This window comes from Rhineura floridana, chromosome 8 (assembly GCF_030035675.1).
Source record: "Rhineura floridana isolate rRhiFlo1 chromosome 8, rRhiFlo1.hap2, whole genome shotgun sequence".
NCBI lineage: Eukaryota > Metazoa > Chordata > Lepidosauria > Squamata > Rhineuridae > Rhineura > Rhineura floridana.
The window spans coordinates 129117667-129144419 of NC_084487.1; the positions used below are offsets into that span (position 1 = coordinate 129117667).

The 26753-nt window shown below is 39.6% G+C and overlaps 1 protein-coding gene across 4 annotated transcripts in view; it reads right to left on the reverse strand.

Annotated features, from left to right (window-relative positions):
* LRP6 (LDL receptor related protein 6) overlaps nt 1–26753 on the reverse strand; it is a 173508-nt gene that overhangs the window by 28664 nt on the left and 118091 nt on the right. For all 4 annotated transcript variants that reach the window (XM_061582494.1, XM_061582497.1, XM_061582496.1 and 1 more), the window contains 7 exons: nt 21553–21769; nt 19492–19781; nt 18680–18906; nt 15357–15541; nt 12927–13253; nt 4007–4209; nt 3639–3850 (listed from right to left, as the gene is read on the reverse strand). In XM_061582494.1, the coding sequence (XP_061438478.1) occupies nt 3639–3850; nt 4007–4209; nt 12927–13253; nt 15357–15541; nt 18680–18906; nt 19492–19781; nt 21553–21769 (1661 nt within the window). The remainder of the gene's footprint in view (nt 1–3638; nt 3851–4006; nt 4210–12926; nt 13254–15356; nt 15542–18679; nt 18907–19491; nt 19782–21552; nt 21770–26753) is intronic.

The window sequence follows — 26753 nt, forward strand, 5'->3', positions numbered from 1 at the left end:
AATACAGCATAAAATACAATGCAGTCAACAATAACCATTTTAAATAGCAGCAGATAGAACAATGTAGGGCAATCAATAAACAATTATAAACAATCACAAAAAATTTTAGCCCACCCCGGAGATCCCGAAGGCCTGTCCAAAGAGCCAAGTTTTTAAGGCTCGGCAAAATATATCCAGGGAAGGGGCATGGCGAAGATCGAACGGGAGGGAATTCTACAGAGTGGGGGCCGCCACTGAAAATGCCCTCTCTCTAGTCCCCACCAACCTAGCTGTTTTCGTTGGTGGGACTGAGAGGAGGCCCTGCGTGGCTGATCTAGTTGGGCGGCTTAATTGGTGGTACTGGAGGTGCTCCTTCAGGTAAACTGGGCCGAGACCGTATAGGGATTTAAAGGTTAACACCAACACCTTGAATTGGGCTCAGAAAACAACTGGAAGCCAATGTAGATGAAATAACACTGGCGTAATGTGATCACGGCGACGGCTGTTTGTAAGCAGAAGAGCCACCGCATTCTGCACCAGTTGTAGTTTCCGGACCGTTTTCAAGGGTAACCCCACGTAGAGCGCATTGCAGTAGTCTAATCGAGAGGTGACCAGGGCGTGTACTACCAGTGGGAGCTGATGAATAGGGAGGTAGGGTTGCAGCCTCCGTATAAGGTGTAGTTGATACCAAGCTGCCCGGCTCACTGCCGAAATCTGAGCCTCCATCGACAGCTTGGAATCAAGAACAACCCCGAGGCTGCGGACCTGATCCTTCAGGGGTAGACTCACCCCATTAAGCTTCAGGTCGACAATACCCAACCTTCCCCTGTCACCCACAAGCAGCACCTCGGTTTTATCAGGATTAAGCTTCAGTCTGTTCCTTCCCATCCACCCACTCACGGATTCCAGGCACTTGGACAAGGTCTCCACAGCCAACTCCGGTGAGGATTTAAAAGAGAGGTAGAGCTGCGTGTCATCAGCATATTGGTGACACCGCAGCCCAAAACTACTGATGATGGCTCCCAGCGGTTTTACATAGATGTTAAATAGCATGGGAGACAGGATAGAACCCTGTGGCACTCCACAAGTGAGGGGCCAAGGGTCTAAAATACTGCTCTCTCAGAAATTAAATATTTCATAATTTTTTAAAATTCTCAAATTCAATTTCCCCCCATTTCAGGCCTCTAGAAGAAAATGGGGGGGGGGGGAATTCCCAATTTTCTTAGGGTTTTTTTTTTTTTTTTTGAGGGGGTGAGGGTAGGGGAAACATTTCACATTTCTAGCCCTAACACTCATTGGCTCTATTCGGGTGTTTACTGATGACAAGGGGGAGAGTGGACCTGCATCCACCTCTACGCTGCACCAACTCAACTCAGCTCAACTCTGCAACTGTCCATGTGCTGTAGGGGAAAGTCAGAAGTTGGGAGCCTGCTCTACATGCATGGATTCAATGTGATTTAGTTTTATAGCAAAATTTATATTTACCCTCTATGGGTGACTGCACTAGTGCTAAGCTAACAATGACATGATGGAGCAGGGCAAGCAACACCCACCCACTCTCCCCCTAACGTGAGATAAATAAGGCTATCCTGAACGCCTTTTCTTGTAAATGTGTGAACCAGCCCACTGAGTAAAACAGAATCAGGTACTGAGTGCAGTATCAACTTTTATTTTAACAAGGAAGTATCTTCATTGCCAAATGCACCACTGCAACCCTATTTCTGGCTACAGAAAAGCTCCAGGCCTTTTCTTCTTCTTTTCCAAACATCTCTCTCTTTTTTTTCCCCCCAAATATAAAAAATCTCCTCTGAATTATTTGAAAACATACAGTCTAGGTAGCAGAATGATGCCAGGTAAGTTATTATTTGCATAATTTATTCTGATATGTAGGATTTGGTTTATTTTGGCAGAGAATTAGGGGTTTCAGTTTAATTTTTGGTCCCGTGTACTTAGCATTGTTATATGCATGGGTCACGTCAGCACTAAAGCCCGTTAGTGCTGCTGAGGAAATTAGGTGGAATAACACTTCAGATAGTGCTACATTACCTAGCAATGCCCATTCTCATAAGAGAATACTTGTTCCAAGTAAGGAACAGGAACCAATTAATTATGAGCTAATTATTACAGTTATTAACCAATAATAGGAATGAAAGAGAAATAAATTTTAAATGGATTTATATGTGGAATTTGTCAATCAATCTGTGCTCACATTAGGCAGTCTCTTGTACTGAGTGCTTACTTATGACCTTCTTCTGCATTGTCACTTTTTTAAAAAGCTCAACTAATTATATGAAAAAATGTGCATATTGTATATATAGAATATGTATAAAGGAGTCAATCCCCATGGGGTAGTATATTTCTACTGCACAATTTTATAAACATTAAAACATGTATTTTTACACAGTTATATGTCTTATCGTATGTATCTGATTACTTTTTGTATGTATCTGGAGGGTATATGAATATACTATTATGCATACAGTAATGCATATACAATGTAAAAAGTGTTCATATTTTTAATAGAAAACAAAAAATAAAAGTAAAAAAATAACTAATTTCTCATCAAGATCAAGAAGCAAGACAGGAATCAGAAAAAAATCTGCATGGATAAACTCGACATGGGGATTTTCAGAAAAATCCATCCCCAACCAGAAATATGGCTGTACTGAACATACAGTTTAGCACCTTTGGACTCCAGCTGTCACTCTCTAAGATAGCACTCCTACATATGTATGATTAGTTACATTGCATACTCAAAAAGAAAGGGGGTGCACAAAAAAGCCACACAATTCAGCTTCTGAAATAATTCTCCTTCTTCATTAAAATTCTATTCCTTCTAGTAGGGAAATCTTTTTAAAGGTGTGAAATAAATGCCTGATGAAATCTCAGAAGCCAGTGCGAAATAAAGTTTCCAGTGGCCAGAGGACATGATTAGTAAAGCTGAATTGTGCAAAATCATGAAAAGTACACAAATGTGCTTATTTTGCACAATGAATATATGCTGCAGAATTCAGTTTTTGTCATTATAGAATTTGTATTACCTTGGTGCAGAAATCTGGAATATTTTGTTGAAATTGCTTTTAAATATGTTATTTTAAAAGCATGTTTTATTTTTAAGATGTTTTCTTTTAACATGTTTTAAGATGTTTTAAGTGTACTGCCCTGGCTCCTTCTGGGAGGAAGGGCGGGATAGATGTTTAATAAATAAATAATTTTAAAGAACCCTGTATACAACCAAAAAATTCTAAAGACTGGAAAAACAAAAGAAAGCTGTGATGTTTCTGGTGTCCTTTGCAAGGGCCTGTCTCCCATTAGGCATTAAGGTCAGTTACTCAACACCTCCACTGTGTTCAGAGATCAGTAAGATATTCCCTATATATTATTACTTTACATCTATGCCAGACACGTGAGGTGAGATGTATTTACCTGAGAAATCTCCAACATTTATTTAATTAAGGAATATAATTATCTAAACACTCTACCAATCACTGTAATTCCACCCAACATTCCATTCCATTCTGTAACTGTCAATAATTCTGCCACTAGTTGTTCTATCACAGAACCATATTCTAGTTTGAAGAAATGGGCAGGTAAAGCAGGATCTGGATCTTTAATTGCTGAACTTTAAGCATGCATTTTGTATGTAACACTCTACTTACCCCTTCTCTGGGTTCACAACAATTGCTCTGGGCCTATCTTGATCACCTTTCAGTACCACTCCCATCTGCCTTCCATCCAGGCGTGTAACATTGATTACATTTGTGGCTTCACAAGTCCAATAAATATAACGGCTGTAAATATCAATGCTCAGATCATAGGGCTGTATGTCTAAGTTCTGATTTGGAACTGGACTTATCACAACTGTAAAGCTCTGGGGTGGGAAGAAAAAAAGACTGATTCAAGGAAACAACCAGAAGAAAATTAGCTATACAATGCATAAATAACATGAATAGCACTCTACAGAGACCTGTTCCTTCCCTCTCCCCCGCTCTCTTTGGAAAGTCAAACAACCCACACTTAAAGATACCTGACTGCCATCCTCCTGTGACCTCCTGATAATATTTTGCCGAGAGTCAATCCAGTACAGTTGTTTGTCCACAGGGTCATAGTCAATGGCTCGGACATTCCTGAGGCTGTGGATTGGAAGGATGATATCTGGACTCTGCTGTTCATCTATCACCATGCGATTGATTGCATTCTTCTGGCTGAAGAGCAAGAAACTTGTAGGGGCTTAAACATAAACACAAAAAAGCCATCCAGTTATAAGCCACATGAAGCAGAAAGTGCACAATTATTTAAAATTTAACATTTGGAACACATACAGGAAGTGTTTTTGTGCAGTATAGAACTTGTAACATTGTTTTCAAAAACAATTCTTGAACTGTTAATTTAACAAATTAATTTTTATGAAACAAGTTTATGCTACTTATCGAAGCCATCAAAGAAAGTCTTATGTAACAGGGTTGCTATTTTTAATGGATTAATCAGTAATATTTTAATTTTTAATTGAAAGAAGAGATGCATTCAATTAATCAGCTTCTCTCTCAACTGTCATCTCCATCACACTATTGGAAGGAGAGATGGGACTCCAGGGCCCCTCCATCTACTCTGCTGAAAGATCAAGCAACATCTGACTCCACTTCTTGAAATCTTTCACTTCCATTGTGTCATTACAAGAACTCTGTAACTAAGAATAGTACCTGACTTTGCTGTTTTACTGTACTTTCCCAATTCCTTTTGAATCATTTGTGTATTTCAGATTGTTAACCCTGAGGACAGAGATTGGCTTTTCACTGACATTTGGCTATTTTGGCTAAAATGTGGGATAAAAATGCATTAAATGAAATAAACAAGAAGCACTTAAAAACGGCAGATGGCGAAAATGATCTCAAAAGAGGCATTCTCTTTTCCTAAAACACAGGAGGAATGTCTCTTTTTACCCATTTGCAACTTTTGTTGACATTAATCTATTAATCCACAAATATTCATATGACTAATCAAAATTTATTTGCTCGAGCTGCAGAGCTAATAACAGCAACAACAAAATTTCAGTATATATTTTATAAAGTCTAGAAACTCTTAAAAGTTATAAAACATACTTATATTTCTGGCTTTTATGTTAGCCTTTAGAAATGTAGAAAGTATTTGTGATACAGTGTTTTTCTTTTCTTTTGTTGAAGTACAGTAGGGCCCTGCTTTTTGGCGTTCCACTAATATGGCACCAGCAGGGCGATCAGCTGTAGTGCGGGGAGCCTCAGGGGCCAAGCACTGTCAACTGGAGCACAGTGGCTGGAGCTCCCCACACTACAGCTGATCATGTGCTACAGTAGCGTGCGATCAGCTGTAGCGCGGGGAGCTACAGCCGCCGCGTTCAAGCTAACAGCGATCAGCTGATCACGCTGGAGCAACAGCAGGCTTTGGGCTATGTCCCACTTTCCAGCGATTTTTGCTTTTCGGTGGGGGTCTGGAACGTAACCTGCCGTATGAGTGGGGCCCTACTGTGTGCCTATATTGTAGTTTGGCTTTAGTGTTAATTTTTCGAATGGTAATATGTATCAGTGATACAATGTTTATTTTTTTCTCTTTTGTTAAAGTATGTTTGGAAAAACAACAATAATTTACTATATATTTTGGAAAGTTGTTTGCTATGCATTTGGACAGCTCTTAAGATATCGTAACCAAATTTGCATGATGGTTTCTGAGATCAAGGAGCAGGTTTTCATCTAAGTTTGAATACAGTTGGATGCAATTTTGAATCAAGATGAACTGAACCTTTCAAAACTGCACTGATCTTAGCCACTGATCTAAAAACTGCACTGATTTTTTTTCCCTTAAAAAAAAAAGAAACTCGGTACGAGACTGCTAGGGTTTTTTTTATTTTTAAAAAAATATTTACCACCTCTCTCACACATAGAGGCAGGCAGTCATTGATTCCTACATTAGACAAGCAAGTCTGGCTTGACATTCTTATTTGAGGAAAAACTATGATTTGAGCAAATCAGTTTCCCACATTCAGAATCAATGGCAAATTATAGTTTGCCACTAACAAGAAGTGAATGTCTCTAATCCCCTCCCTTCAAACACAAAGAGGAAAGTGAAGGATGGAGCATACAAGCCCAAGGCTCACCCACACCTGCTTGTCCTCCTAATGACAAAGTGTAATGCTGTCACAGTTTGAACAGGGGCATTCACAAAAGTGTGTGCCCCTGTTCAAGTGCTCATGAGCGTGACTGAGTCAAGCAAGATCCTGCTTGTATTGTCATCACCACCTCCTCCTTTCACAAAACAAACCCAACAGATCACCTTTACAGCCAGGAAAGGGCAAAGCAGAATGCGCTCTCAGGTCCCAAGCCAAAAACCTCTCTACTAGTGATAGATCTCTAGAACTTGTCTAGTGCAGTACAAAACTACTAAAGAAACCCATATTCTGACACTAATAATAAAAACTGTGAATGATATATAGCAAATTCCTAGCAAGCAAAAAAACAAACACAAAACCTGTTTAAATTCAACAATATAGCCTTGCCTCTGGAAATGAGAAAAATCTCAGTCAACCCCAAGCAGCATCTCTGTTAATAGAGTAAGTGCACATATGTGCAGTGTGGCTTGCAAAAGGGAAAACTGGCCTCACAACAGGAGGTAGCAATATCAAGCAAGTAAACAGTAAAAGGAAAAGTGTGTTTATGTGCCTGCCTGCAGACACAGGCTATGATTGTACTTGTCAAGAAAAATGTTAGAAGTAGAAACACTTAAATGCCCAGAGCATTTGCCAGCAACAGACTTTTGGAATAGGCTCCTTGCCTATGGCTACCTAAATTCATTAGCTTGAAAACTACCAACATTTCACATCTTAAAGAATTATAAAATCTTGTAGAATGAAAATATTTGGAACCAGTTAGGCTACAGAAATCCCACTGTCCTACTTGCATTTTGTTCTCTCTCTTGTTGCTACTTTTAAAAATGTTTGGAAAGTTCTGCTAGAGAATCTCTATTATCAGAGATACAACAGTGCAGCAAATCATGAAGCCACCTTAATGCAAGCCATCGTCTATCAGCCCCTCATCTGCAATACAAGGATAATACTCATCTATCTTACAGGGCTGTTTGAAAGGATTACAAAAGACATTTGGAGCACTTTCCAGTGCTCTATAAATGTTACAAATTATAGGTGCATCGGGATGCTTCTATAGTTAAGGTGACTAGTAAATACAAGGTTCCGTCATTTGAAATGTCAACATTCGACAGCTTTAAGAATGGCATCTGTTGGGCTTTGAAATATAACCTTGGCATACATGAACTACCTGATGAAGTGCCAAATTTCAAACTGATCCAATAAAAATGGCTACAGATACAGCAAGTTAAAAGCTCCTGATAATTCCCTGTTCCATTTTTTTCAGTTTTTTCAAATGATATGTTTCCTTCCAGTTTAGGTGAAAACTACAGATGTACTTCATTCAGGCTTGTTGCAGATCATGAACTTTCATTCATCCAATGAAAATTTGATCAGTGGTTCACAAGTTATTAAGTTTTTTCTTTCACATTAAACTCTGTGGGGAGCAAATTATGACAAAATAGCATCAAGCATGACTGAAAGCAAAAGTGAAGCTAAAATTTTGCCAGGTCTGTAATGTTTGCAGGGGAAGCAATCTACTGGATATGTGCAATGTCAAGCTCTTTAGCTAAAAAATATCATAGTATCATGCACTGGTTAGATGACAGCTTGTCAACCTTTTAGAACCCATGGGCACATGTGGAAACCTGAGAAACAGCCCAGGGAGACCACACACACCACAGCCATGAATGCACACACCACTCTATCACACTGCAACCCGATATACATCACATCCTGCAGTAAACGTCACAAGCACACTGCCAACACTGAAACCTCCCTCACAAACACCTTACCTCTCCTGCAGGAGATTTGAAAGGACAGTGGTGATTCTCTTTCAGCACTTAACTTCACAACAGTCCTGTAAGGATAGTGACTATAGCAATGTATCCTTGTAAGATGCATGCCATGTGTTTAACAGTCAAAACCACTAGAAGGGAATTACACCCCACAGCCCTGCACGTACCCCATGCTGCAATATTCCAAACATCCCACCCTAAAAAACTCACACAAATCCAGTTCACATTGAACTCCCACAATGAATCCTCCATACCCAGATCTGCAATTGTTTGGATGGGAAATGGAATGTGGCCCCTGCGTATTTCTTTTTAAAGTGCAAAATTGCCCAGGCCCCTCAGGTTAATTGGACCTGCTTATCACATAAGAGAAGTATGCCCAATGCCATTCCTATGTCAGGAAACTGGCAGGAGCTCAAATGTTCTTTCTGAACATAGAGGGCCATAGCTATTTACTTCCACACATTTATGCAGGTAATAATTACTTGTTTGTGGGGTTCCCTTCCTCCCCAGTCATTCCATAATCTTGAAATACTGCAAGGCTATTGTATCAGGTCTGTGTGAGACCTAATATATGTGAGGCTCATGAGCACTAACTAGTAGGAGACTATAAATATGAGGGTTGGGAGTTGATCTTAAGAGAAATTGAGCAGACAATCCTGAGAGTAGAAGACCTGTTAATTACAGGCCCTGATTCCTAGGTTTTGGAGGTGGCCAGATTTGTCTATGGCAGCTTACTGAACATAATGGGATTGAAAGTCTCCCTTTTCTTTCTTTTTACTTTAAAAATGAAATGCCATGTGCTTAGCAGTTCAAAATAAACATTACTGTTAGGCTCTATATCAACTTCATGCTGCAACACTCTGAACTGCATGTCAGTTTGCTATATGTATCCTTCACAACAGATTGCAGGGCAGTATAGAGTTTGGAATGTGAACAGAAGTGTACATATAGCTGAGGACTACCTATTATATTCAACAATTGTTACAAAGCAACTACTTTCATGTTTAATAGACAGTAATATTTTAACACACTTTTTTAAAAACCAGGAAAATTCAATTATAAAAATCCCTGCCTGTTCACTATCAGAGTTAAGGCTATCTCACATTGGCTCAAGCTCCACAAAGCTGGGAAACTGGAAGCTAACACTGGTGCCTTAACAGATGTGCCTCGTAATCAGCAATGATGCTATGCAATACACAAATGATGCTTGCTTACAACTTACCCTGCATGCACCCAAACATTTCCTTGGTCTTTCGGGTGCCCAAGTCCAGATGGGAGAGATTGAATATCTTGGACTGCCGGATGCTCTGTGTTGTCCTGGTCCTGTATTGCCTTATGAAGCATTTATTGTATTGCCAGAGGAATCCTTCTGCAAGTTGACTCATTCCTGTTTGTTGCTTACATCAGCAGCTGGCAGGATGAGTTACAGAGTGGGAGATGGGGACTCCCTTGATGCAGGAGTGAAACTGGTACTGTTAATAACTTGGGGCGGGATGCATGCAGACTTGTTTCTTAGCACCATGGCAACTGATCATATCACTAATGAAAAACCAAGTTCTGAAAATAATCCATACATTTTATAGATTTTAAAGAGGCAACAAGAAAATGTGTGTCCTGGCAGTATAAACATACTGATTTTGATTAAGAATATGTCGCTTAATTATTTTAATTTCAGGGTATTTGTAGGCCAGTCTCTCTTTCCCTCTAAAAAAGTCTCTCACAGGGATAACATGGAATACCAAGTTGACCTCACACATATTTTCTATTGTAAAGTGGTTTTGGGAGGGTTTAATTTGAAGCAAAGTAGTGGCATGCTGGAAGAGGGGGCTTAATCCTTCAGTTTATTGCTTCTTCTCAACTGCAACACCAGACTGCCCAGCCCATTTTATTCCCACCAAGCGTTTCAGGTTCCAAAAGCAACCCTAGATGTTTTGTAGCATGAATACTGGTAGAAATCTGGACATGGTACTGAATGAGTATTTTATTCAAATCCAGAATAATACATTTTAACTCTCATGTCATTCAGTTTTACTACAGTGCCACACAAAATCCTCCTGTGATTAGTCAGCATAAGGCTGGTGGAGGATAATAGGACATGGTTCATTACCAGTCCTTAACCTATCCTACAGCTACTGATGTAAGTAATGAACAGGCACAGGTCAACTCACAGGAAGACTCTCTTTCGGAATACAGTAAGACTCAGATGCTTCATACGGCAATATGGGATCAGGACAACATGGGCATATTTGGTAGTCCCAGGCACTTCATCCTCCCAATCTGGATTTGGGCCTAAAAGACTAATGAAAAGTGTGAGTGCAAGGAGAGTAAGTTGTAAGAAAGCACAATTTGTGACACTACACCACACCATTGCTGATCATGGGATGTGCCCAATTTCCAAATTTGGGGAGCTTGAGCAAACATGAGACAGCATTAACTGATTTTTTGTTAATAAAAATTATAATCCTGTGCTTTTTTGATCAGCAAAACAAAGAACTGCCAAGCAAAGAGCTTCAAAATCACTACTTCATTAAATTGCTCTTAGTATGAATTGCCTACTGAATTGTGGGCTGAAGAGTTTCTGCAGCAAGCATTACTACCAACCCCTCTTCATATACATATTTACATCCTCTTTTTTCACAAGTCTCTGCTTTTCTTTCTAATTATTACAATAAAAACAAAATGCACTGCCTCATTTATGTAATTCTTTCCAATTCAAGAAATTTGAGGTTTAAGAATTGTCCTTTATGAATGTGGAATTCTGATCCATTCCTCTATAGGCCAGTACACATAATGCCAGTGATCTCAACCACAATTAAGAGATTGGGAGTGTGCCATAAATTCATGACCTCCACCTCTTTACCTTCACTTGCATGTATCCTTTCCCACCCTTCCCTTGTCATTTTTAATTATGATTAACATCTGCACCTTTAATGCTAACTAGGTTCTCCTTATCACTGTTTCCAACCCTATTTTCAGATTGTTATAGTTAGTTTGTTAATTCAATCCTTGCAGTTATTATAAGTGAATATGCAGAACAGAGGAGCCATGATGAATCAAGATGGAAGACACTTTAGCCTTGTTTGTGTCATTTTTGCAAGCTGCTTGAATTTCTGAAAACTGAAAATTGTCACTGCTGCCAGCCAGAATAATGTGAAACTTTAGCAACTTGAAAAGGAGTTGCAGTGTACACCTGTGCAAAGATGCAACAAATGTGAAATCATAACATGTTTTTGCAGGCCATAACAGTGTTGAACTGGGTTAAAGTTGCCGGCATGGAAAATCACTGATGCAGGGGTCTCAGTTGCTCTTCTTCGTGCCTCTCCAGACAATTACTGTAATTCATAGTCTACATATGATTATATATTATGGGGATCAACCCACACACACTGAAATCAATGTAAATCTGTTGGATAATTCCAACCTGGTGGTCCAGTTTGCTAACTGATATAAAAGGTGTATTCAATTTTTGGGTTAGTTAGATTTCTTGGGGTGGGAGGGAATTACTTTTGGATTTCTTTTTCTTCTTTCTTGATGCTATCTGCTCTGCCCTCTTTTTGCTCAGCTGAGGCTTCACACCTGTCCACTCATAGGTATCTATGACTTCCTTTAATCAAATATTCTACGAAATTTAGAGTAAAAATACACAAGGGCAAGAGGAAGTTAGATGGGACATATAATCATTTATCAAGAATGTTTGCTTTGTCAATGCTATATTTAATTGGGATTATAATGTTACATATTTCCATTATTGTATTCTTAGTTCATCTCATTTTGAACCGTTAATTGGCTTATGCACATATAGTACTTTATTGTCTGAAGCTGCAATTCAATATACACTTAACTGGGAGTAAGTCCCATTGAACCCTGGAGCTTCCTTCTGAGTAGACACATATTGGATTGCAGCCTAAATTGTTTCATATATATTATCATTCCTATAACACCATTAAGTTTATGCAAAGTTATATATATGTTATTTAATATACTGTTTACTTTCATATTTATTTTCTATTCTATCAGTTCCACAATAATACTTTATTACTAAGATCTGTATAATAAACTAGTGTATTTGTTTCAGTTACAGTTTTGAGTTTGTAGTTCTTCTGTGGTCTTCCTTTTTCCACTGGGTTGCTACTGAGCAAACTGAACCAGAATTGAAAGGATCCAATGAAGGTTGATGAACACCATAATTTGGCGTGTATACATGGGCCTTGATTAGATCCATTGATTAACACCATTAACCGTAGGTAGCAATCATGCCAATGTAATACATAGGTATGGTTGAAGCAGCAATAGGACCTGTGGGAAAATAATTCACATCCAAGAGGGAAGGAAGCACATGTTCTGCTCCTGTTATCTACACAGCATTGCATCTTTACCATAAGGCTGGTAAACATGAAGGCAGGATATGGGCACTAGTGACACCACCAACTATCTCAAAGCCTCCCCTCCATGTTTTAATTATTTCCTACTTCTCGTTTTACTTGTCCACGGGTCTGGTTGGCAAAAAACATCTTCTTTGCTTGATAATCTTTATGATGGCTTTAGTATTAAGGATTAATGCAACACTGTGGTTAAAACTATACGTCCAAATCTTAGATTCAAATCCCACCTCAGCCACGAACTTGTTGGATAGCCTTCAAACAAGACTTAAATCTCTCTGACCTCCTCAATCTGAAATATGGGTGTAACAACCGTGGCCCACACTTACTGTAAGGATTGCTGAAATAATTCATACAATGTATTCTGAGCACTTAGGGAAATAGCTAAATAAAAAGTTGGTGAGTTTTCAGCCATTTTAAAAAGAAACCACACATGCTGCCTGTATCAAAATCTTGCATGATCTGTTTCCTCAGACTTTCTACATTATAGATGGAAATGGATCAATATTTGGCATGTTCCTTCTCATGCCACCAGAGCTGTATCTCATTTTGGTTGCATTTAAAACATTACTGTAATATTTGCCCTCCAAAGAACCACCACAAAAACCTGGTCCTTTGCCCTCTGTACCATTTAACTTGTCATCTGTGTTTATGGCTTACCACTACATGTTCTGTTGTCAGAGTTCAAGGAATAGTGAGCTGGACATCCGCAGACAAAACCACCAACAGGCACTGCCAAGCAGAGGTGGGAACAATGCCCATTACTGGAAGCGCACTCATTCCAGCCTGCTTGCCGGGATGAATGGAATACTAGGATATCCATCACATAATCCAAATGGTTTTGGATGACAGTTCTGTTTTGGCCACTGGTCTTGTTGGCACGTTCAATGCTTCGCCGGCTCCAGTCTGTCCAATAGATGTAATCCTGATACTGAGTCAGACCAAATGGATGAGGCAAGTCATCTGCTATAACATCACGGTCAAGACCTATTTTTTTTAAGTTAATGAAAAGAAAGGAAAAATATATTGAGTACAGGGTGCTTGAGATGTTGAGATTTCCCCACCACCCGCTCATCAGGAAGGACAATTTTAATCAAATACATCTACAGTTTGGGGAAATCTTCCCAGTCCTTTTCACTACTAACTCACCCGAAATCATAACCCATGGACATAATGGACATGAGATGCAGTGTAGTGTTGCGGTTAGATAGTTGGACTAAGACTTGGGAGATAAGGATTAAAATAATCACTCAGCCAGGTAGTTCACTGGCTGACCTGGGACCAGTCACTGTCTCTCCCCCAACCTCCTTCAAAGGGTTGTTGTGAGGATAATGGGGAGAGGAAGAATAATGTATGCCACCTTAAACTCCTTGGAGGAAAAGTAGAATATAAACGTGATAAATAAGTAATAAACAAAACTATATGAAACTTTGCAAATAAAGTAAGAAATAGGTAAAATCTATTGTGCCTTATTTGAGAAAAAACTTTTAATCATTCCAGTACAGAATAACTCTTGATTGCTTTACCATGTGAATATTATATTTATATCTTTTTTCATATGATAGTCAGTTATGTGTATATAATACAAATGGCTGATTAATATCTTGTTATATTTTCTTGACTATTTTAAAGCTCCAGGAGCTGTTAACAAAGGTTTCAATCCAAAGAGCTTCACAGGATATTTTGTATGTGCACCACGGCTTTTCTGGTTCCTTTAGAGGTAGCCCGTTGACAGCCGGAAGCAGCATGTGAAGGGTTGTAGCTAAGAAAGAAAAGTTGCAAACCCATGTGCTTGCTGAAGCATATTTCGCTCACTCATGGAGCTCTTTGGATTCCAGCCAGTTAAAAAAATTAGCAAATAATGTAAAATGCCAATTTCAGAGTAGCCCTGTTAAGTCTCATTGCAGCGAGCACCATCATGAGTTCAGTGTCACCTTAAGTATTGAAAAATGTGGCTTGAGTTTTTGTAGTTCATTGTCTGAAACATAAAGTGCAGTCTGATGAAGAAATACATAAAAGGGGGGTGAAAAGAAAATGATAGTAACTGCCCCAAGGAGCTTGCAATCAAAAGCTTGACTGTGGAGAGAGCAGAGAGATGGAAAAGAGCAACCAGAAAGAATATCAGCAAATGCAGTTATGTAAATAGATGAGACCAGAAGCATCCAGTAGGAAACACAGAAGGAAGAAAATGCAAGCCATTACATACAAATCAGAATTAGGAGTTCACAATCCAATTTGAATTGAGAGAGTTCTGACTAGACAGGGATGAAGAAGAGATTTATATTGTCTGCTCTTTATACAAATATTCACTTATCCTTTCTATACATATTCCCATCATCTTGCTAGGTAGGTATCAATATGCATTTATAAATATCATAATCCATAAACTTCTTGGTCCTGTTAAAATTGGTCCTTTAAAGGAAGTCAGTTTGAAGCAACTTTCACTACCCAAATGGGCTGAAATAGGTGGGAAGGAGAGTTCTTGACATAGAAGCAGCTCATTCAATAGTGGAACGATTATTTTGAAATCTGGACATTAGATTGCACAGTAGACATCATGATGGTTTAGTCTTTTAACAGCTGGATGTGGTTACCACAGGATGATGAGTAGCTGGTTAGTTCATGGCATTCAAATTAATATTGTCTGGAGACTGTACACTTTGGCATTTTGTAGCTGGGAGCGCATTCATATTTTTTAAATCTTATAATATATGTGCAACTCTTTTCTGGTCCTCAAAAGCAGCATAGCATGAAACAATGCATGTTGTTAAAACGTCAGTAAGAAAACAGCAAAAGAAAGACGTGACTGGGACAAAACAAAGGCACAAAATTAGTATCAGGACCAGTCAACCACAAAATTCAGGGGCTGAAATAGCTAATAACGAAGGAAGCTGGAGAAAGACAGTCTTCACCAAGCAACAAAACGCTGACAGGGAATTGGGTCAAATAGGTATTCTGAGAAAGAATTCACTGAACACCTCAATAGTTGGGGCAGGGTTTGCTGGAGCATGCAGTATTTTAAATAATCTGATCCCACTTCAACTGACTTTGAGAATCATAGCATGTTCCTACAAACCAACTAAATCATACCTAACATATTTGAAGATTCAATAAGATTGGTATCCAGATCGGTCCAATACAGCCTTCTTTTAGCATAATCGATTGTCAGCCCATTAGCCCGTCCCACATTTGGCACCAGCGTTGTACGTTCACTACCATCCATGGCAGCTCTGTCAATTTTGGGCTTTCCACCCCATTCTGTCCAGTACATGAAGCTAAAGATATAAGTCACATATTTCATATTTATCTCATACAAAAGCAAATACAGAAACTATATCTGAACTATAAAACCTAAACATTTTTTCAGCATACCACATAACTTTCACTTCTTTTCAGACAGATGCTGAAGCAAAAGTTTCCTTGTACTACGTACAATAGACCCCCATGTTTAAATCCTCACTCAGCCATTATGCTCTTGATCTTGTTGATATGAGTGTCTTAGAGGAAAAGTGGGATAAAAAGGACATGAAAGATTATGGAGGGTAGCAGCAGACAATGCTAGGGTTTCCCCACCTCTCTCCCTGACTGGACTACTGCCGAAATCCCAAAGCCACAGTCACTGCTTCTCCACAAAGCCTTGGAGATGGTATACAAAAACTAAAAATACTATAACAGAAAATTATTATAAATTGCTCTATAATTTTTTATTAAAATAGTAAACTGTTTTAAATTAATAAAAAACTAAATTCCTTAGAGGACCAGATCTGGTCCTGGAATTTCCATCTGCAGATTCATGGGCTAGGATGTTGGCCTCAGAGATCTTAGCCCAAATGTCTGCTCAGCCATGAAGCTCACTAGAACATTTTGGGCATGTTGTTCTCTCTCACACTAGCCTACCTCACAAGATTGTTGCAAAGTTAACATGTTGTTCTAATCGTCTTGGAGACAGAACAGACTACAAACGTTAATATGGTTTTCCCTCTATGCAAATAGGATCATTGCTGTTTATGAATTCAATTAGCTAGCTCCTCTCTGTAAGTCTATACCCAACTGACACACACCCACGCATAGTAGCACTAAAAGGTCAGTGTGCAATGTGGCAAATTTGGAAGCTGGTGAAATATTAATATACCAGAATAACCTTGGTTGCACACAGATATATTAATACATTCCTAGTTAAACAGAGAAGATTCCAACTCAAGTGGGATAATATATAATGGCACAAAGTAAACAATGTTTGTATTGGTCAAGAATTCAAACTGACTTATTGCAGTTTAGTATAGGTACTCTGACAACACAATTGCTTTCCTGTTTGGACCAACTGTGCAATTTCCAGGTGCTATGTTAGTTCATCCTATACATATGTATTTTAATAATCTTGTTGATTTCTGCAAGGCAAAACTGCATTAACAGAGCAACAAATGTTTTGTGTACCGTGTTAGCAGTGAAAAAATAGCCTTTTACTTCTAGTTAAGCAATAACACTGCAAATGCCACAGGACATTTTATAACTTGGGAGTACAAGAGACTATATTTTTCTGATTGTTTGCAGTTACAATGTGGATGCCAAAATAAAATATTTAGGGCACAATCCACTAGAAAGTTACTCTATGTAGATTCCAGGAAAATAATCAGAGCCATGAAAGAAACACTATTTAATCTCACTTGGGGAAAAAGCCTTGCCCAAAGACTGAACTAATTAATCATCATCATCATCGGATTTAAATCCCGCCCTTCCTCACAGTAGGAACCCTTTAGAAATATAAAGCTGTATGTTCACACTAGAGTTTAAGTTCACTGATACCTACATGAACAACTAAGATTCATTGTTCTTGTTGGTGCTCAGCTCAGCTTCTAATGGTTTTATCTGAAAAATGTATTAGGGAAAATCCATCATATTTTTATATTGCAGAATGAACTGAAGATTTAATAATCAATTTTAGATTTTTAGTTGTTAAGTAATCTGCAGTTTTGAATGTAAACTCATTTCTGTCACAGCATGGGGCTGGAAGCAGCAGAAGCCTTGCTTAGCTGATTGGCACTGGTGCAAACACAGGGATGGATAACCTCCAGTTGTTCCTGGACTCCAACTCTCACATACTCCAGTCAACACGGCCAAAAGTTAGGGATAAGAGGAGTTGTAGTACAGTTACGTCTGGAGAACCACATTAGCCACCCCTGGTGTAACAGCATATTATCCTATCTACTCTGTGTGTGTCACATTATGGTACCCTCATCTTACCTATTTTATTTCAATTATTCCTTTGTATCAACATATTTGAAAACCATTGGTATGGGCAATCTGTTTTCTTGGAGTGTTAGGGTTATCAGGAGTTGTTCAATGAGTAACATGATCAACAGAAGACAATGTTCTCTCAGTTCAGCGTTACCCAACCTTTTCCGACCCAACACCCCTTTACAAAATCTTTTTGTGCCCAACGCCCCCCTCAGATTAAGTATATGCCATTGCTTCCTATTCTTCCCTTAAAATATGAGTAATGCATAAAAGGTATTTTCAATGATTATTACTGATCTTTTATCATGCCTTTTTATTGCACTTGGATTACACATTGAATTCTTAGTATGATTTATTAATATACATACATAGTTATAGAAAAGTAAACATCACAGAAACAGCGGGTAGCGAGTGTGTCCCATTCCTGAAGAAAACCAGAGAATAACTGACTGTCTGCATCACCCGTTTGCACACGGCACTCATCCGTTGGAAGAATGTGCCCTCCACCAATACACTCAGCTTATCAAACACTCTCTCGTGATTGGTTCCAACATCCCTCAAGACAGCATCGGAACATTACCTAGTGCCGGGGTGTGGCTAATATCCCCATTCCTTGATATGACACTGGCCGCTATTCAGAATTTCTTTACTAAAGAGCACACACTATTTATAGTGTTATTTCCATGAATTGAGACTATTAAATACATTCTAACTGGGGACAAAACAGTTTAAAAATTAATGATTTGTGTATTAAATAAAATTAAACTTAAATGCTTCAACTGTCGCATCAGACCGCCAAATGTCAACGCCCACTAATGAACCCAAACGCGCCCCTAAAGTTTGTAGTCACGCCAACCCCCCCCTGAAAAGCTGTAACACCCCCCAGGGGGGCACTACTGCCCACGTTGGGAATCGCTGTCTCAGTTGATCCAGGGCTAGGGTGAGACCCAGCAGGCCTATCTAGCACCATGTACAGAATGAGAATGTGCTGCAGAAAATGCCCAAGAATCCTCTGCAACATGACATGCAGAGATTCATCAGCAAGCAAGTGGAATGTAGAAGGGTAGCAGCATTGGCTATACCACCAACCTCATGGGATTGTCAACATTTGTTCCTCGGACTTTGTTAAATTTAATTTATTTAATTGCTTAACACATAAAATTAAGCAAGCAACTCACCCTTCAGCAGGATCTAATGCCAATGCCCGAGGACTATCCAGATCCTTCCACACTAGAACCTGGCGATGCTGTCCATCTAACTTTGACACTTCAATACGATTTGTTCCAGTATCGGCCCAATACAAGTTCTTCCCAAGCCAATCCACAGCCATTCCTTCTGGGTAATCCAATCCAAACTCAACTACATGCTCCAGGGCACTACCATTCATGAATGCTCTGCTGATGGTCTGCAATGGGAGTGCAGAGAGGGGAAGAAGAGAGAAAGAGAATACACATAAAAATTAGGAAACAGTGTGACCCTTTAGAACAACTGGTAAGAGTTCCAGAGTGGTTCTAGGCAATGTTGCCCTTGGTTACATCATCCACTCTATTCTGATCTGATTCTTACAGCATTTAGTGTACAGGTTCCCCCCACCTCCACTAGATTAATTTTTGTCAATCAGCTTTCAGAACGCCGGGAAGCCCACACGTTGCTCCTGGCATCCTCCACTCCTCCTTTGTCTAGCCAGTAAGGCTTGGGGAATCCTAGAAATCCTATGGATTATATCAAGGAAACCTAGTACATCCATACTCCCTTCCTTAGGATGATATCACAGTCACGTATCAGCAAACAGAGGGAATATCGGTGTTGCATGGGACTGCCCCACTCCAAGGGGACAGGGGAGTGGATGCATCCAATATCCCTAGCCTTTTTTTGCCTCAAGCAACAGACATTTGTGCCGGCCCTCAAACCTTCCAACTGGATAAAATTCCCTTTTACTGACCTATGCTGGTGCTTTGTTCAAATTACTTCCTTAAACCAAAAGCATCACCTTTAATGAGATGTCTGTCCAATATATGCGATTGTCAGTCACATCAAAATCCAGAGCAGAAGCTTCTTTAACTCCTTGGAGTGGGATGGCAACATTGTTGTTGTTAGTCTCCAGAGAGATACGCCTGATATCTGCTCTACGGGAAAACAGCAGGAAAGCTTCTGGGACTATGCAGGTCTTCATGTCACTTATAAGCTCCAGCCCTATGGGACAGGCACAGCGCAAACCCTGAGGCCTGTACAGGCAAAGGTGGCTGCAGCCCCCATTGGATTCTGCACAAGGATTTGTACCTAAGGAGGCAGAAACAAAATCATTTACCATTCTTCTCTGATGAGAAACTAATATAAACAAACAATTCTGAAGGACTGTAAATGGTTATACCATTCCCCCAAACAGCTACTATATAGAGTTAACCCATATGAGCTGCAGAATGGACCATTTTAGATTCAAGATGAAAAATGAATGCTCAAGGGCTTCCCCCTATTATAAAATCCCCACAAATTAAACAAAAAAATGGAGAAAAGCTTCTAGGTTAACTTTTTCACCAATATGCTAGTTGTATATGTACATGGAGGGTGATGTTTTTCCCTTTCTAAATATTTACTTTCACCACCCATCATCTGAAGTCATACCACAATAAATACATTGTAAGACAGTGTTGATCATAACTTGGCTCATAGTAGTTTGTTCAGAAGACTGCCATATGATCAAATTCTATCAGACAGCTGCCATCTTTCCATATGACTATGGTATAATACATACATTCCTTGAGACAAGCATTTATGTGATTCTCAGGCCAGCTAAATTTAAGAAACACTGTTGTATTAATATTGAGCTGCTTCTCACTTATTTACAAAGTAGGTAAAAATAAATAGGTTTCAAATACTATTAATATATTATCTTAGAATTATGTAAAAGTGTGTCCTGTTTTGGCTACATACAACTCAATTTGAATAACAGACTATTTCCACAAAAGAAAATGAATGCACATAAACCTCCGCCTTAATTTCAAGCACAGTTCACAAATACTCATGAAAAAAGGAGAATATTTTCTGAATCCCATTTCTGACAAGCCTCTGAGAATATACAGCACTCATTTTCAGGTCAAAGGATCAAAAGCGAATTGGATACATATTCTAATTTGATCAGTTATAGGCTATAATTTAACAGTCAGCACTTCAAGCTGCAGGAGTCTGTGGTTACTTTATAGTCTTAATGGTTTCTTCCAGCTTCTCTCTATTTGCTCCAGAGAATTAATGCACCTTTTAGTTATTCTTGTAAAACTGGAAAGTCGGCATGTACTTCACATCACAGTGAAGCAAGGTCCTGAGCATCATCTGCGTCAATTTCAACAAACACTACATCTGGATACTTTTCAACAAGGCTTGATCATTTTGTCATGATTCATACCATGTGGCCAAGAAGTCAACTATTTCCTCCAGCAGATGTCAATTCTGTCTGAAATTCAGCCAGGCAAGCCATGGTCTTCACCATCTTCACAGTGACTGGTGGGTGCTCAGGCTAAGGGCTACTAGATCCCACAACTGAACCGCTCTCATTCCACAACATATAGTTCTCCTCATTCCCCCACTAGGGATGGATGGATTACCCTACTGCTGTCCCATGCCAGTTTGGTGTGTGCACTAAACCAGCTCTTGTTTCTGTAGCTGGACTTTTAAAAGAAAATCCTAAACATTTGCCCAGGATGACAGCAATGAAGATGATATAGAGCTGGTCTGAGAGCTGCTTTTCTCTTTCTTTAACATTTTACAGCTGTTTTGAGCCCTTACTACCTCTTTGGCCATGGTAAGAAAGCTATTATATTATTATTTCATGCTATTTTACTTTTTGGATTGTTTTATTTTTAATGGTTTCCACTCTGGAAAAGTTAAAAAAGAAGGAAATAATTCCTAGAAATAAATATTCAAGTTCCAAGTCACTCACTCTATATGGTTACAAAAATGTAAAGGTGCCTCAATTTAAAAGTTTCCTCTTCCAACTGGTTACTAAAACTGCATCTCAAACTGAGAAGCGTACAGTTTAGGTCTTTAGTACACTCACCGAGTATCTGGTGGACATTTGCAGCCTTCAGACCCATGAGATCAGGCAGCTGATCTATGATGATTTCTCTTTCTGCTGTCCGCTTATGAACTCGCTCAATGCTTCGCCTTTGCCAGTCTGTCCAATAAATATAGTCCCCCAACAACGTGAAACCAAAGATATGAGGGAGCTTATCCTCCACAAGGACTCTCCTACTGGTTCCATCTGTGTTCATGACCTTTGTGGATATAAACAAACACACAATACAAGATGGTTTTGAGTGACAGAATACAACTTCTGTACCTAAAGCAATGGTTGTCAGGCCACACAGTTCAGCAATTTTCAAACGGTGAGACTCAAAAACGTGAATTAAATGTATGCCCAAAGCAACCATCCACAAGATGAAGTATCCATTGAATACTTCGATCTTGCTTCTTCCAGTCAGCCTCTATTTGCTTAATTCTTCCACAAATCTGTCAGATATAATTCAGTGTTCAGTCACTCCTGCTACTGAGATGTGGCTGAATTACTTGCCCTCAGGAGAGGCTGCATGCTGCTGCGACACTGCATGGAGCAGTTCTAGGCTTGACTCCTTCCTCCAGGATCCTCCCTCAAGAACAGTGACTCATAGAGATGGTGGCTTCTTTTAGAGCAGCATGTGTACATTTGACAAAATATAGCATCAAAGCAGAATAAAATTATATTTCACTCTGACAGAGATGAGATTAAAAATGACAAAAGTTTTGGTTATTTTGGCTTTAACCCAGCAAAAAAGTTAAACACAGACACTTTCAAAGAAACAGCTAACAAAATGATGACATAATGTTAAGTATTTCTACCCCTAGAATGGGAAAGCATCATGGTACATTTCAGAATTCACTGAAAATCACCAGGGAGCAGCACTGCATCACCAGATATCAATACCCTCAAGAAATGTGAATTGCCTTGCAACTTGGAAGCATAACTGATGAGCAACTTGAAAGCAGAATATGTGAGCATCTGTGTATGTGAGAAAAGTCAACCTGGTAGATCACCTTCCTCTCGGTCCCTTTCTTAAGGTAAAGCACTTTGGGGGAAGGGCCTGATCTTGTGCTACTCTGTAAAATGCTATATACATTGATGGCGACAAGTAAACAAAGCCTAGAGGTAAGAGACAGACAATACTCATGTTCACAAGTGTACAACCCCATGTTCTCAGCATGCATTTTGTCTTGTTTCCCAACAATGGTAGGAACTGAATCCCATGCAGCTCCCCAACTTGCAATTTCCTAAAACAACTAGCATTCCATGTGAGCAGTAGATTATAAAACATTTGTTTTGTAAACAGACAGCAGTCTGAAACACTTCTGAAGAGTCATACGTATTTACAGAAAGTAAATGTTTTTCAATAGTATAAATGAACTGCTGTTTGTTCTTGTTGTTAATTAAAGTTGCTTGAATCAGAATTTGACATTTTCCCCATTAGATCTTATTTGGCTAGAATCAGATGATACTTATTGCATGCCTTCTAACCCTATTGGACATTCATGCATAGGTCCAAATTGTGTAACTGGTTTCCAGACTGTACAAGGGAAGTCTGTTACACTCTTCAGGTTTATGTATGCAAGATTTTTGCTTGTAATATGCCTTATTTAAATGTTACTCCCATGCATGGATTCCTGGTGGGACAGAAAGATATGCATAAAGATCAGGGAGAAAGTTATGACCCCATCAGGGCTGCTGATCAAGCTGCATCGAGTCCCACCCATTACCTCCCACAAATTCATGGAGGACAGGGCTATCAATGGCTACTAGCCATGATGGCTGTGCTCTGCCACCCTAGTCAGAGGCAGCATGCTTCTGAAACCAGTTGCCGGAAGCCTCAGGAGGGGAGAGTGTTCTTGCACTCGGGTCCTGCTTGTGGGCTTCCCCCAGGCACCTGGTTGGCCACTGTGAGAACAGGATGCTGGACTAGATGGGCCACTGGCCTGATCCAGCAGGCTCTTCTTATGTTCTTAAGGGCTGCTTCTGACCTGGAAAGCACCCATTCCAACCAGAAATGAGATGCCAGGTGAGAAGTAGCATCTTTACACACTTCCTTTGGCTGGTGGGCAAGCTGGCTGTCTTCTTCTTTTATTTGGCTGTTTCCTTTTACTGTTTTTGTTAAGCTTTATTTGTTGTATCCCTCTTTGAATCCCTCTTTTTGGGTGGGAAAGCAGGTTGTAAACAAATACGTATATTCCCAAGTAGGTAATTTAAAATTTACTTGGGGCAATGGGTACCTTGCAACTAAGTCACTATGTTACAGATGTTTAGTTTAACCTTCAATTGGAAATGAGATTCCATAATATTTGTTAAAACGGTGGGGCGAGGGTGACAAAATGCCTGCTCACCTACAGAATATTTGGGAAGAGTAAACAACACTTTACAAAATTTACTTCAGTAAATTAATCCTACAAACTCTTCTATGAATGTCAGTAAATCTGTTACTGGATTGTTTGAAGTGTGCTAAGCAGAGTTACTTTTTCAATAAAAATGACAAAATTTCAATATGCAAGAAGCCCTCCAGCAGCCCAGTCAATGTCTCCAATGGTTTCTGCTTATTTTAACCACTACGTGATTGGATTTCACATTTTGAGGCCACTCCTAAACCCTTCAAACCACAGCAACAATATAGACTAAGACAGAAAACAGATGTGACTTCACCACACTACATGCCAGACCTTTCTTCCTAAAGTGAGTAAGCTCCACATAGAGAAAAAAACCCGTTTCAGCTATTACAACTAGAAGGTACTGACAGCTAAAGAATATGTATTTTGTTTTTGAAGATAGTTCAAATTCAGGTTTGCAATGTAAAGTAAGTGCAAAATGTTTGTGCTGCTCTAAAATACAAGAGCTAACAGCACAAAAGGCACTCCAGCAAATCATTTTGCATGTAATACCTCTATCTAAAACTTAAATCATTCCCCTCTTCCATTATCCATACAACTGAATACTATTCCTCAAATCCCTTCATTTGCCTCCTCTTCTTTTCCAAGCCAACAGGAAATCTTTATATCCATGACCTGCCACACTTGTACCTTTGTCCACAACCATCGCTTCTGCAATTCTATGGCTATTATTAGCCACCCCAAAACCTAAATACAGCCTTAAATAGTTTTACTATTTTTTCCTTGTCTCCCTATGCTTGAAACTCCTCTCCAGCATTCTTAGGAAAACCAAACCCTTATATGAAAATTTTGGATTAATTCCTTCATCTTCACCTCAGACTGAGGCAAAATCTAACTATATAATGCACTGGCAGATATTCATGTCCTGTTATCTTTGCCTGCCCTCTTCTTTCGTCTTTCTCCCCATTCTGTTGCATGAGTGGTTGCTACTAGTCACAAGTGCCACTGGTTTCAGTGAATCCTACCAATCCAGAGCAAACAGATTTAGGACTATAACCCATGTTTGGGGTGGGTGGGAGGCTTTACAGCATTTAGAGAAATGCCTGCCAAATCAGCACCCCCAAGCTAACACACTACATACAAACTTGCACATTTCAAAATACTCTGACCAGCTCTAGAATTATAACAGTCAACAGGTTTAGAGTGTGTTTCATCTGCGTTTTCCCCTCAATAGTTCCACAAGTCCTGCCTCCTTCCAAACCAAACTCCATAACAGTCTGTTCTCAGTTTGGCAAGGAGTCAACTGCTCTGGCCTATCAATTTTCATCTCTCTTTTGGAAAGGGTTATAGCAGGTACAAAGTGTCAATCACTGTACACTGTAAAGGTAAAGGTGTCCCCGCACTTATAGTGCGAGTCGTTTCCGACTCTTAGGGTGACATCTTGTGACGTTTACTAGGCAGACCGTATATATGGGGTGGGATTGCCTGTTCCATCCCTGGCCTTTCTTTACCCCCCAGCATATGCAGGGTACTCATTTTACCGACCATGGATGGATGGAAGGCTGAGTGGACCTCAACCCCTTTTACAGGAGATTCGACTTCCTCGTTCCGTTGGAATCAAACTCTGGCCGTGAGCAGAGCCTCGGCTGTGTTACCGCCGCTTACCACTCTGCACCACAGAGGAGTACCAGTTCACAATCAGGAGGGAAAGTCTAAAAACTAGGACAGTTTCCCCCAAACACCTGAAACAAGAGGAACAGGATATTATTTTGTGGGGACGGGGGGATTAAGAGTAAAACAGTTCACTCTAACCTCCAAATATATACCTCTGATTTTTCTGTTAGAAAAATCACAGAACAAATGCAGGCATTCTCCTTGCAACAGTGAGGCAGCCCAGTTAATACTACCTCACACTCTCCCCTTGCCCACTAAGCCAGGGCTCAGGGATAACACTGTGCTTTTGGGGCAACGGTGATGCTTCTGATATTCACTCACAGGTTTGCATGCTTTTTCAGTTCAGGGGGAATTACAGTCATGGTTTGTTGTTATGTGCCTTCAAGTTGATTACGACTTATGGCGACCTCCAAGAGCACCTGTCATGAACCACCCTGTTCAGATCTTGTAAGTTCAGGTCTGTGGCTTCTCTTGTTTGGCCTTCCTCTTTTTCTACTCCCTTCTGTTTTTCCAAGCATAATTGTCTCTTCTAGTGAATCATGTCTTCTCATGATGTATCCAAAGTATGATAATCTCAGTTTCATCATTTTGGCTTCTAGTGACAGTTCTGGTTTAATTTGTTCTAACACCCAATTATTTGTCATTTTTGCAGTCCATGGTATCCGCAAAACTCTCCTCCAACACATTTCAAACGAGTTGATTTTTCTCTTATCCACTTTTTTCACTGTCCAACTTTCACATCCATACATAGAAATCGGGAATACCATAGTCTGAATGATCTTGACTTTAGTGTTCAGTCATACATCTTTGCATTTGAGGACCTTTTCTAGTTCTCTCATAGCTACCCTCCCTAGTCCTAGACTTCTTCTGATTTCTTGACTATTGTCTCCATTTTGGTTGATGACTGTGCTGATTGACAAGTTCAAAGTCCTCACTGTCAACTTTAAAGTTACATAAATCTTCTGTTGTCATTACTTTAGTCTTTCTGACGTTCAGCTATAGTCCTGCTTCTGTGCTTTCCTCTTTAACTTTCAACAGCATTCGTTTCAAATCATTACTGGTTTCGGCTAATACTATGGTATCGTCTGCATATCTTAAATTATTGATATTTTTCCCTCCAATTTTCACACCTCCTACATCTTGGTCCAATCCCGCTTTCCATATGATATGTTCTGCATA